The sequence below is a fragment of the Protopterus annectens genome, chromosome 7.part0 (genome assembly GCF_019279795.1).
Source record: "Protopterus annectens isolate FY-2018-M chromosome 7.part0, PAN1.0, whole genome shotgun sequence".
NCBI lineage: Eukaryota > Metazoa > Chordata > Ceratodontiformes > Protopteridae > Protopterus > Protopterus annectens.
The window spans coordinates 497,351,656-497,364,311 of record NC_056739.1 but is presented as its reverse complement, the minus strand read 5'-3'; the positions used below and the strand labels follow the sequence as shown (position 1 = coordinate 497,364,311).

Sequence of the window (12,656 nt, the reverse complement as noted above, 5' to 3'; positions counted from 1 at the left end):
GAGAGGGTATAAGGTTAATGATAAACTGTGCAAGGTATGGTTAGAGAAAGTAGAGATAAACAGGGGAGGCCATACTTGGCACTTCCATTACCATGGGAAACAGTTGACAGGGGTAAGCCTAAAGATGTCATTTTTACTTTAACATATTCTAGTGATGACCAACAGTTAAAAAATATTTTTAATAAATATTGGCATGTGCTACAGGCAGACCTGAAAATAGCAATGCTAGTGGGTTTTAGACCCAAGTATGGGTATAAGAACAAATGATCTCTTAAGTACAGATTATGTTACCCTAGAAATGAGGTCGCTCAAGATGCACTGAATCAAACAACAGGCACAGTTAGATACAGAAGATGAACCTTTTGTAGCTATATAAAAGAGACAAATGCCTCCACACATGCTTCCACTGGAGTTAGATATACAACTAAAGTGTATGCTGATTGCAATACAAACAATTTTGTTTATTTGGCCTGTTGCATGTTATGTAATTTGTTTTATGTAAAATGAATAGACACTTGCAGGAGCGTGTAAGGGACCATATGTATAGTGCAAAGAAGGATTTAAACTATAGTGCCACAGCTAAGCACATGAATATGGAAGGTGATGGGCATGACTTTAAATTTATGGTCCTGGATGCCATCTATGAGGATGTTAGGCAAGGGGACATAATAAAAAAAATCACAGCAGAAAGAGTTGTATTGGATTTTTAAGCTAAGAGCACATCAAGGACCAGGACTGAATTATCATGTTTTGGTTAAACCAGTCCTAAAGGCACGTAGATTGAAGAAGAAATAATTGATTTATCATCTAGTTTGTATAAAACATGTATGCATTTGCATGTGCATCTGTACGTTAGGTTTTTGATTTTATTATTGCCCATATGGAAGTCGCAATGTGTATGTAATATCTGTACATTGTGTGTGTACTATGCGTATATATGTTCTTATACATTTGTGTATTTGTATTTACATTTATGTATACAAATGTGTGTGATTAGTATTTTAGTAAACGTGTTTGCATGAATGTATTTTAATATGATACATTTTTTATGCATTTTTTTTTTTTTTGCGACTCAGGTTATTTATGTGTGTTTTAGTTGTTTCTTAAGAAGACAGGATATTGCTTTAAAACTCAATGATAATTATTTAGTTGCAGCAACTGGAGATGCATTTGTAGCTGTTGGCTGACTACAATATATGTATTAACTGCATTTTTGACCATATGTGATCTGATGAAGCAATTTTTATTGTGAAAGCGCTTATCTTGTTATTAAAAGTTTTCTAAGAAAGAATTTTGAAGTGCCGTTATTCTGCAGCTGTCTCTCTTCTTCGGCAGTCTGGGTGACTGGTTATAAACAAAGGACTAATGTATATTTCAAAGTTAAAATTTACATTTTAACAGGCTTGCTAACTACAAGCATTTTTTCATTTTAATAATTTACAGTTGTCGCTTGTCAAATGCAGCACTCTGAGCCTAACACTGGGTAGTACCTTTGCAGAATGGTAATCTGAATACACAAAATCTTATGGTATGAAGGAAACATACAACATAATGTTATGAATGACCAACTACAATTACCTAAATAAACTGCTACTATTACTAACTATACTCCTGCAGTGTTAAATAAAAGAGAAATTCAAAAGATGTGCAATGAATGTTGAATTTTGTGCTATCAGTTAATATCACACAAAAAAGTTTGCAGCTACTGAACGTAAAATGGTACTTTTAATTATGTTACGCCATATATGATAACTAGCCACCAAGAAGTGTAAACACTGGCTCTATATGATGGTCATTGTTGATGTAACACCTTGAAAAAGGGCGTTCTTGACAGCACAAACCATATAAACATGGACAAATCTTTTGCACAGCTCAACACAAATGCATCAAACTGCCTTGTTTCTGGCAGGCAGCATTTGATGCTTCCACTACAACACAACTGCAGGAGGTACACACTTAATGAATCATTCTTTTTCCCTGAAACACTTAAATTTAAATGTATAAAGAAACTTCTACCCGCCCCTGTCCCACTTGTCACTACTCTTACTTATTTATAGCTTCAATGTGCTCCAACATTTTGTGAGCTTACCTACACAGTAGCACTGATACCCGTGGTGGTGGTGCTGCGGTAGCATTGTCGCCTCAGAGTAAGACGCTGTCCGGTTCGATTCTCAGCTAGAGCGTCTTCTGCTTGGAGATATGTGTGAATGGGCATACCTTCGTTGATGGTTGTGCGTTAGGCCTGGCAAGCCGGTACGTAAAAATCAACTGCCAATCATTAGCAGACCGGAGTTCTGCTGTGGCGACCCCTAACCGGGAAAAGCCAAAAGACACAAACAAACCTACAGTAGCACTGCTGCTGTGTGCGAAGTAGAATGGACCAATCAGTAGTGTCTTATGATAAAAACAGAGTACTTCATGACACAGTTTCTTTAAAAATGCAGATAGTCAAATAACCAATCACTCCTATTATACCAAACTCCTATCAAACTGCCTGCCTGCTTGCATCCTTTTACATAATGCTACATTTCATTAGGAAGAATTTACTACTCACCTAAGAGTTGACCCAACTGTTTTGTATTTGGGAAATTGTGGACAGTAACCCAATTTATGACCAGCTCGTATCTATTGTGATAAAGTTCCTCTACATTGCACAGCTTATAAATAAAGTGACTGTGTCTAGATCTGGGGATGTCAATGCCCCCCCCTTTAAGGACCCTCACTGAGGCCAATCATTGAATATAATGCCTCGTTTGGCATGTTTCTGTCTGGACACATGCAACAACTGGATTTTGGAAATTAGCTAGGCTTAAAATGGACCACAAAAGCAGCTATCCTATTATACAGCTATAAACATGAACCAATAAGGAGTTTGGTGCAACTACAGCTTAACTTACTAACAGTACACAATGAGTGACTAAAAAACAAGGTAAACAATACAGCTGTGCCCCATAGCCTACTAGATAACAGAAAGGTTCACAACAAATGGGATTCAGACCTACCTTCTCCATTTTCATTAGTTCTGCTGCAAAAGGAACAATGTTTTTCTTTGATAAACTGTCCCGTGAGTTTGATGTCTACATCTACCTGGCCAACTCTGAATAAGATAAAAATGTAGAGATTATATACACATCAACAAAAAATAAAATAATCACAGTACACAAATGTACAGTTTTCCAAGCAGCACCCAGAAATGTAAGAAAATGCAACTGTCAGCAAAAGTGGCAAACGAATTTTATGAAAAAATAAACTTTGAGAGGATATATTCCTTTTCTTGGTTAACTGATATTTGCTTTTCACTGCATACATTACTTTTCTGTTTATTATCCCGAGAAGACCGTATAAATGTATAGCAACAAAAAGTACAGTGGGGTATACAGTACAATTAGACACAAATGAACATAACTGGATCAACAATCATTGATGTTACATGGTAAATGACAAACAGCAGTATATAATAAAAGCAATATCAAAAATTTTGGCTGTGTGGTATGTAGTGTGTTGTGCAGATATATATATATGTGTGTGTGTGTGTGTGTGTGTATGTACATACACTGACACACATACACACACATATATATATATATATATATATATATATATCAAAAACTGCATAAAACATTAACATAATGTAGACAGGCAAAATATATGTCAGACCTGCTAATGACTGTACCAAAACAGTTGATTTTTTTTTCATCAAATCCAATAATAAAATGTTCCCTACTTTAGATTGTTTCCTTTACATGTACTGGCTTTCAGAAATGACTCAAGAAATATCGTACATAAAGTCAACAAAAAAACAACTGCAGTGTACTCAGTAACTTAAAGATTAATAAAGAAGCAAATATATACATAATTAAACAGTACTGCATGCCAGGACTACACCATTTAAAGTATTAATAAAAGGAAACACATAAGTAAACAGACTTAAGAATAAAGAAACCGTGAGTTTAGGAACATTCATTATCCAGTGTGTTAAGTTACAGAGGAAAGGCAGAACATACAGAAAATGGGAGAGGATGAAAAGCAGGGTGTGACGATGTGAGGTATTTCCAGCTATGCCAAGAGAAGTAGGGCAGTGGATGTGTAACATATGCCATCACAGCTAGCTCTAATTTTGTAAAGAATTGTATGTCACTTGTAAATCAAAAGTACAGTTGTGTACACTTACCATATATGTAGATGTTCGAGTTATTCACTGTTGCTGTCATTACATTTGGGCAATCCTGCTGGCAGGTTGCCCTCAGCCGGCCTGAATTCCAAAGTCTTGGGTCCTGCGTCAGCTGCTGTCACCCCTTCCCTGAAGTCAGGTCGTCAGGGGTATAAAAGAAGCAGCCAACGCCATTTTCTTTAGTTTTTCTTGCCCCAGATGTCAGGTGCCCCCCAAAAGGGTAGCCAAAATTTATATATGTATAATTACATGCACCAATATAAAATTAACCTTCATCTACAAGCAAAGACACCACATAGGTTGTATAAATCAGAGAAGGAAAGATAGGTTCCATCAGAAGAGAAGGGGGATGGTGGGTGGGTAACCTGGACTGCAACAGTGAATACACTCGAACATCTACATTTATGGTAAGTGTACACAACTGTACTATGTTCTTCGTGTTTCACTGTTGCAGTCATTACATTTGGGTAGAGTCCCAAAGCTAAGGTTGGAAGGCTGGAGCTAAACAGCATTAGGAGCGGCTATGAGGCCCTGCAAAACTGCAGTGGCAAAGCCTGCCCTGGATTTAGAGTAGAATGGCAGATGATAGTGCTTTGTAAAGGTGTGTACTGAACTCCAAGTAGCAGCCTCTAAAATGTCCTTGGTAGGTACTCCCCTGAGAAAGGCTGCTGAAGTGACTGCAGCTCTGGTTGAGTGTGGCCTAATGCCCTTAGGTACTGGCTGGCCCTGGTGTACAAAGCAGAAACGAATGCAGTGGCCTATCCACTTTGAAATAGTCTGCTTTGAGATAGCCTTTCCTTGTGATCCTGCAGCATATGTCACTAGTAATTGCTCTGTCTTTCTGAAAACTTTGGTTCTGTCCAAGTAGAATCTAAGCTGTCTGTGTACATCCAAAGAATGCAGAATTCTCTCCCCCTTGTTCTGTGGATTTGGATAGAAGGTTGGCAGGTGAATAGTTTGGTTGAGAGCCACACTGGACACCACCTTAGGCATAAATGTTGGGTTCGTCGTCAGAGAGACCCTGTCTGGATAAAAAATGATAAAAGGTTCCACAGCCATGAGAGACTGTAGCTCTGAAACTCATCTTGCAGAAGTTATTGCTAGGAGCAGAGCTGTTTTCCAAGATAAAAACTTTGTATCAGCAGTAGCAGCTGGCTTGAAAGGAGGCAGGGTGAGTTTTCCAAGACATAGTTGAGGTCCCATGCAGGCATTGGTGATCTCCTTGGAGGTCTTAAATTTTTGGCTCCTCTGAGGTACTGCTTTAGTAAGGGATGAGAAAAGATTAGTGTCTCTACATTGTAATGAGCCGAAATGGCAGAGGCATGAATTTTAATGGATGAAAAAGATGGGCCTTTGTCCAGCATCTCCATTAAGTATTGCAAAATCTGAGGAATATTTGGCACAGCTGTATCAATTCCTTGTGCCTGGTTCCAAGCACAGAATCTCTTCCATTTTCCAGCATAAGATTTTCTAGTACTAGGCCTTCTGGCTTCCAAAATGACATCCATCACAGCTTTACTGAGAGGTGTGTTTTGTATGACTACATTATTCGCCATGCTGACAGGTTTAAAGTTCTGAGTTGGCTGTGCAGGATCTGACTGTTTTGCTGGGACAGTAGATGAGGCATTTGAGGTAAGGTCCAAGCTGGGCATTGAGACGAGCTCCTTAGTATTGGATACCAGTACTGGCAGGGTCAGTCTGGGGCAATCAGTATAATCTTTGGCTTCTCCTGTCAGACCTTTAGGAGTACCTTGGGGAGGAGAGGCAGAGGGGGAAATGCATATACTGATAGGTTTTCCCAGCTGAAAGATAGGGCGTCCACTTTCCATGCTTGTCTGTGATAAATCCTTGTGCAGAATCTCTTTAGTTGGTAGTTGTGAGGGGAGGCAAATAGATCTATGCCCGGGCATCCCCATTTCTTTTTTATCATGCTGAAGACTTGTGGATCCAGGTGCCACTATTGGGAATCCAGGAGGTTTCTGCTTAGTTCGTCTGCCAGAGTATTTTTCCTTCCTGGCAGGAATTGTGCCTGCAGATGTACTTGGTAAGTCAATGCTGTGTCCCACAAAGTCATGGCTAGTCTGCAAAGGGGGTAAGAATGTGTGCCCCCTGCTTATTTATATACCACATGACCGTGGTGTTGTCTGTCTTTATCAGTAGCTGTCCTGGATGAAGTAGGTCCTTGAAGGCTGTCGGGGCATTTTGAACTGCTAGCATCTTTTTGATTGACATGTAGATGCATTTGGTTTGGGGTCCATGTGCCCTGAATGCATATTCCTGCCATGTGGGCCCTCCAGGCATAATCTGATGCATCCGTTGTTAGTGTCTGCCTGGCTGGGGGTAATGTGAATGGCTGTCCCTTGTTTTGATGACAAGCCTTTGCCCACCATCGAAACTCCTGTTGCAGGCAGGGAATGAGAGTAATCATAGTTTCCAGGCTGTGGCAATGTTGAGTCCAAACACTTTTTAGGTACCACTGAAGTTTCCTCATATGCAGTCTTGCATATGGAATTAGTAGGATGCAGGATGCCATGAAGCCCAAAGCCTGCAGAATTTTTCTTGCAGATAACTGGGCCTTTGTTGCCAACATTTTGAAACAGGTAGTCAGTTGCCTTTGTTTGGCGTGAGATAAGCCATCTGGGCAGTTGTATTTAAGCTTGCACCCAGTAATATTATCTCTTGAGAGGGTACTAGTTTTGATTTCTTTTCGTTGACTCTGTACCCTAGGCATGTTAGAAGTCTTTTCACAAACGCCAGATGCTGTAGAAGAATGTCCTTGTTCTCTGCTTGAATTAGACTGTTGTCCGTGTAAGGATATATTAGTATTCCTCTTAGTCTGCAAAATGCAATTACTGGTGCCAGGTACTTTGTAAAGACCCTGGGTGCAGTAGATAAGCCAAATGGCAGTGCAGAGAATTGGTAATGCATTGAGCCAGCCTTGAATCTGAGGTATCTTCTGCATATTTGTCTGATTGGGACATGCAGGTACGCCTCTTTTAGGTCTAAAGTCACAAGCCAAGCGTTCTTGCCCAGCATGGGGAGAAGCTGCTGTAAAATCAACATCTTGAATTTTGGTATATCCAGGAATGTGTTCAAAATAGATAGGTCCAGTATTGGCCTCCAGCCCTTGTCCTTTGGGTACCAAGAACAGTCTTCAGTAAAATCCTTGTCCCTGCTCTTGCTCTGGTACTTGTTGAATAGCCCCCATGTCCATGAGGGATGAGACTTGTTTTTGTGCCTCTGCCCATTGATTTTTTGGCAGTTCTGGCCAGCCGTTTGCCTTTGGCAGGGTATGGAAATGGAACTTGTAGCCTTGTGACACGATATTTAGGACCCACTTGTCCTGCGTTATAATGTGCCAATTTTGAGAAAAAAGTGCTAATTTTCCCCTTAAGGGTGCTGACAGGAGATAAGTGCTTGGTGCAGGCAGGGGGAAGTCATTGGGACGGTTTCCTGTATGGCTGTGATTTGTCTTCTCCAACTCTGGAGGTAGAAGCCCCCCCACTGCTTTGGGCGGTATGAACCTTGCGCCTGGGATCTGTCTCTGGGGCATCTGGATCTGCCCCTTTGAGGTCTGTCTGACACAAGAAAGGACCAATTCTTTGTTGGCCAGTGTCTACTAAACCTAGGTGGCTGTACTTGTAAAAAAACTTTGACCGTTTGTATAAATTTAACTTTGTCCTCCATTTTCTTCAACAACTCTTCTGCCTTAACACCAAACAAAGCATCATGCTGTAAAGGTGCATCTAATAATTTAGCTTTAACATGATCAGGCAGATTTTGTTCCTTTAACCAAGCATGCCTTCTAATTACAGAACCTGTGACTGCGGCCCTGCAGGAGGCCTCTAAAGAATCAAAACCACATTGCAAAGTATGCTTTCCAACTTATTCAGCTGCATGCAATAAATCCTGCATCTCCTTGTTTTCTGCACATTCAGAGTTTAACAACATTTTCTGTTTAAGCAATGCCATGAGATGTTGCTGATATTTGAGCATATGAAACTGACAGTTTAAGGCCCTTATAGCCAAGGTATCAGATGTGTAAACCTTTTTCCCCCATCTATCCAGTGCCCTAGAATCTCTATCAGAAGGGATAGGGTTTTATGCAACGGAAGCCTTAACTCCTTTGGGACCCTGAGAAACAGTTTCTGGGTCTGCAGCAGGGTTTTTAAAAAGGAATTTATGAGAGTCAGGAACCCTGTAATATCCGTCAGGCTTAACTGGAGCTGGAGGTAAGGAGTCAGGTGTAAGACTAGACTCCGAAAACACATCATCTACACTGTCTAACACAAGTGGGATGGCTAGCAGCTTGTGTTGAGGTAGTAAAAGGAAATCCCTGAGCCTCTTTTTAGATTCTGAAAAATCTTGGCTCTCCCAGTGGAAATGCTCCCTCATGGTATGTAAGGTGTCCCCAAAAGAATAGTCCTCTGGAGGAGAAGCTGAAGGTATGGATTCTTCAGCATCAGAATCCTCATGGGGGGGAAGAGAATATTCCTGATCAGAAGAGGAATCAGAAGAAATGGAAACCTGATCTGAAGATTCACAGTCAGTCTCTTGCCTAGGCCTCTTTTCAGGAGGGGGATGGGAACCCCTGATCAAGGTAATTAAGTCTTCGGCCATTTTGAGCATCTGTTTTTTGGGCATAGAGGACTGACCACGTGGCTCGAGTTTGTTTCTTTGCTTTAGAAGGTGCTTTAGTCTTTGCCTTTGAAGCTGAAGTTGGTTTGATGTAAAAATGTTTAGGTCTGAATACACCCTCAGAAGCCGGTGCCTGCTCAGCAGCTCCGGACCCATCTGAAGGGATAATATATCAGAGACTCCAATACCTTGAGTTTACAGTGGCATGGCCGACTCCACATGGGAGTCGGTAGCGGCCTGCGACTCTAAAGTAGTGGGCAAGAGGGGCTGCGAAAGTGCCTCACTGAGGACCAGCGAACCGGTGACTGGCTTAGGAGAAGCTTCATCATTGGTTTTGGGCCTCGGTTGTCTCTCTCTTTCCTTTTCTTTGCATTTTTTGTGAACTGCGGTAGTCAGACGGCTATCCGATGACATTTCTGGATAATAAAACCGGCGTCCAAAATAGTTTAAAGCAAAATCATACCGACGCTTAATAGTGCGTTGGTTAAATCTAGCACAAAACCGACAACCAGAAACATTGTGATCAGGGCCTAGGCAAGGAATACAGTAAGAATGAAAATCCTTGAGGTATTTGCTTCCCACAAGAAATAGAATTATTAACTTTTTCTGACATCGGTCTGGAGCAAGAAAAAAAAATTCCCCAATGGGGTACTTAGCTTTATTGAAGACTTCGGATCTGAAACTCTAACACGAAAATCTCAGGAGTCGGCCGACCGGCACTTGCAAACTGCTTCTGTTTCAGGCACCCCGCGGCAAGAAAGACTGAAGAAAATGGCATTGGCTGCTTCTTTTATACCCCTGATGACCTGACATCAGGGAAGGGGCGACAGCAGCTGACGCAGGACTCAAGACTTTGGAATTCAGGCCAGCTGAGGGCAACCTGCCAGCAGGATTACCCAAATGTAATGACTAACAGTGAAACACGAAGAACATCTGATTTGTACAAATGCTTGTGTTTAAAAATGTATTCGTATAGCTGCTTGTGTTAAGAATGTACCAAGTGTGTCCTGCTGGACATAAAAAAATACACTTGTATGTCAAACTGTATGATAACTATTAAAATTAACATTGTAACAGAGAACACCAGAAGAGAAAAGGTTAATCTCAGTTCAGCTAAGTTTGAAAAATAGCATGAGATTAAATTACTTAATTTAGGCCAAAAAACTATCTTACAGTTCTGACTGCAGCCAGAGATGAAATGTGTCAGAGAATGGTTTATTAACTCCTATAGGAAGAGTGGAAGTGTTTTATTGTTTTATTACTTCCACAGGTAACCTCTAAATGGTTCATCTCCAAGGCTCATGCTTAAACTTATCAAGGGTAGCAAAACTTGTCAGAGATTTGGGATGCATGGCTAGACTTAAAAAGGTCCCTGTGGTCATTAGCACAGTAAATCCCTATGAACCTAAAAGCTGCAACACACATCTTAGCAAAGCTGTGTGTGGGTATTATTGACACACGTGCGAGATTCTGGGTCAGTTGCTAGGAAAGGGGGTAGCATGGGAACCAGAAGTCAGATGACCAAATTTATGTGATGCCATTCTGTAATCCAAGGCAAAAATTAAGTTTTAATACTAGATGAGACTGAAGTCTCAGAGCAGTCTGTTTTTGGAACCTGACAATGAAGGACCCCCTTCACCTACTTCATCTTGCCTTGCTCTAGTAAGTGACCAGGGAATAGTAAGTCTTTAGATCAGCCAGGAAAACACAGTGAGATTAATTAAGTACAGTTTTCCTGTATGTGTGAATCTATTCATCTGTGATACTTTAATATTTCCTGTGGCTAAAACTCTTGTGTTTATTGTAAATAGATATTTAACATTTTCATATTCTTTTAGTATTTATTATTAAAGATTTTTAAACTTTTCATTGTGGTTGGTCCTATAAAGAATATTTTAACCTTTGAGAGGGCTTGTATCTATTTGGTGACTCTGTGGCCACTCCTGAAAGCCTTACTGCATTGGTCAAACACTCATTTGTACTAATACTAATGTCACACTATAATTGGGTACCCTTGGAAGAGCCTTAGAGAAGCTGGCTTTTGAGTGTCTGGTGACACTAACCACCTTATAGTCTGGGTAGAAGGGGGCATAGCTAGTAAATCTGTGACAGCCTTTCCCAGGTGTGTGTGTGCGTGCAAATCAAAACTCCAAGAGTTTGTGTGTCAGCTGCTTGGAGCAGGGACACGAAGCAATGGTTTCACAGAGAGAGTGGTGGAGGACTTGGCTTGGAGACATGGGGGGGGGAGAAAGAGACACAAACCCATACCCCAGACTGAATGTGTTCCCTGTGTGCTCTTAAGGGAAATTGTGCTTGATGCAGAGACCTCCATCTGGAAATACTGTGCATATCTATTTTTGTTCCAAGTGAATGTCCCTCACCAGTGTCAGTGGTGAGAATTCAGGCTCTACGATTACTGACCCAGAGAGGGGATGTCACATATTGGTGTGGATATTAATTGAACTTCTGTAGCCTGTAGGCAGTTGTCACTGAAGGTGTGTGTATTCTCAGCAGCCACAAGGTAAACATTCAGAGTTTCATTTCACAACAGTTTTATTTACTTATTTTTTTGTTAGTCAGGGAAAGCAGGCAAAGATGTCAGCAGAGGATTACGGCAAGCTGACAAAGAACCAGTTGGCCAAGATGTGTGAAGCCAAAGGATTGGTGCATGCCAACCCGACTAAAGAGGAAATTATTTAAGCCTTAGTCTCAGCTCAGACTAGCAACCAAGGGGATAACCAGTTTGGTGATGGGAATTTGCCACCCCCCCCAGAAACAGGACACTTCACCTTTTCCTCAGATGACTTAAAATTCCATCTGGAGTTAAAGAGACTTGAACTGGAGGCCAAACGTTTGGAATTCGAATCAGCAGAGTGCAGCATTTGGAGGCTGAAGAAAATGAGAAGCAGCATCAACATGAGAGGAAGATGCTGACTGTTCACCAGGGTCATGCAGATAATGGCGAAGGGAATAACCGAACCCCAGAAGCAATACAGGTCACACAATTTCTTCCACAGTTTAGAGGGTGATAATGTTGAGTTTTATTCATATATTTCAAAGAGTATGTAAACAGTATAATGCTAAGCAAGGGCTCTGGGTACAGTTCCTGACTCCCTTACTGCATAGTAAAGCTGTAACTTATCTTTCTAAATTGTCTGATATCAATTGTTTAAATTATGATAAAGTCAAACAGTTTACTTCAATGTTTTAAGTTAACACCTGGAGCTTACAGGAAAAAAAAAAGTTTCATGAGCGCAGGCGCAAGGCAGACGAAAGTGTATGTGATTACATTGCTGAGTTAAGCACTTATTTTCAGCTGAGTGACGGTCACCACTTTTGAAGGGCTAGCAGACCTTTTGGGTGAGGGAACATTTCCTTAATATTTGCCTGAGGACATGAGAATCTGGTTGTCAGACTGGGAGTGTAACTCTGCAGATGAGCTGGGGAAAAAAAAAGGGCATCGCTACTTAGCAAGTAGGGCATCACTGCACAAGAAGGGGACACCCAGTGCTGCACACGGCTATAAGGCATCCCATGGAGGGCAGCCTAAACCACCCCAACAGAGTCCACCAGTAACAGGGGAAGCCATTAGTTCAGGTACACGTCCATGATGGGGCATGTATCATATAGCTGTCCATGGAAGTAAGATGGGGAACAAAAGGTGGGGGAGCCAGCAAATGGGAACAGTATGCCAGTGGTGACTTGTCTGGAGACAACAGGTGTACCAAACTATCACCAGAGTTTATATCCTATCTTACTGGATGGAAGACAGGCCACTCCTAAGAGAGACACAACCTCTGACATAACCATTGTGAAGCCTGCAGTGGTTAAAGAGGAGCACTACTTC

General features: G+C 41.2%; 1 protein-coding gene across 1 annotated transcript in view; it reads right to left on the bottom strand.

The window, feature by feature from the left end:
- The window catches only part of KIF1C (kinesin family member 1C), a gene marked incomplete in the record, with an annotated part of 1,373,479 nt that overhangs the window by 213,685 nt on the left and 1,147,138 nt on the right, over positions 1 to 12,656 (bottom strand). Inside the window, 1 exon segment of the mRNA XM_044077100.1 lies at positions 3,003 to 3,097. Coding sequence (XP_043933035.1) covers positions 3,003 to 3,097 — 95 coding nt within the window.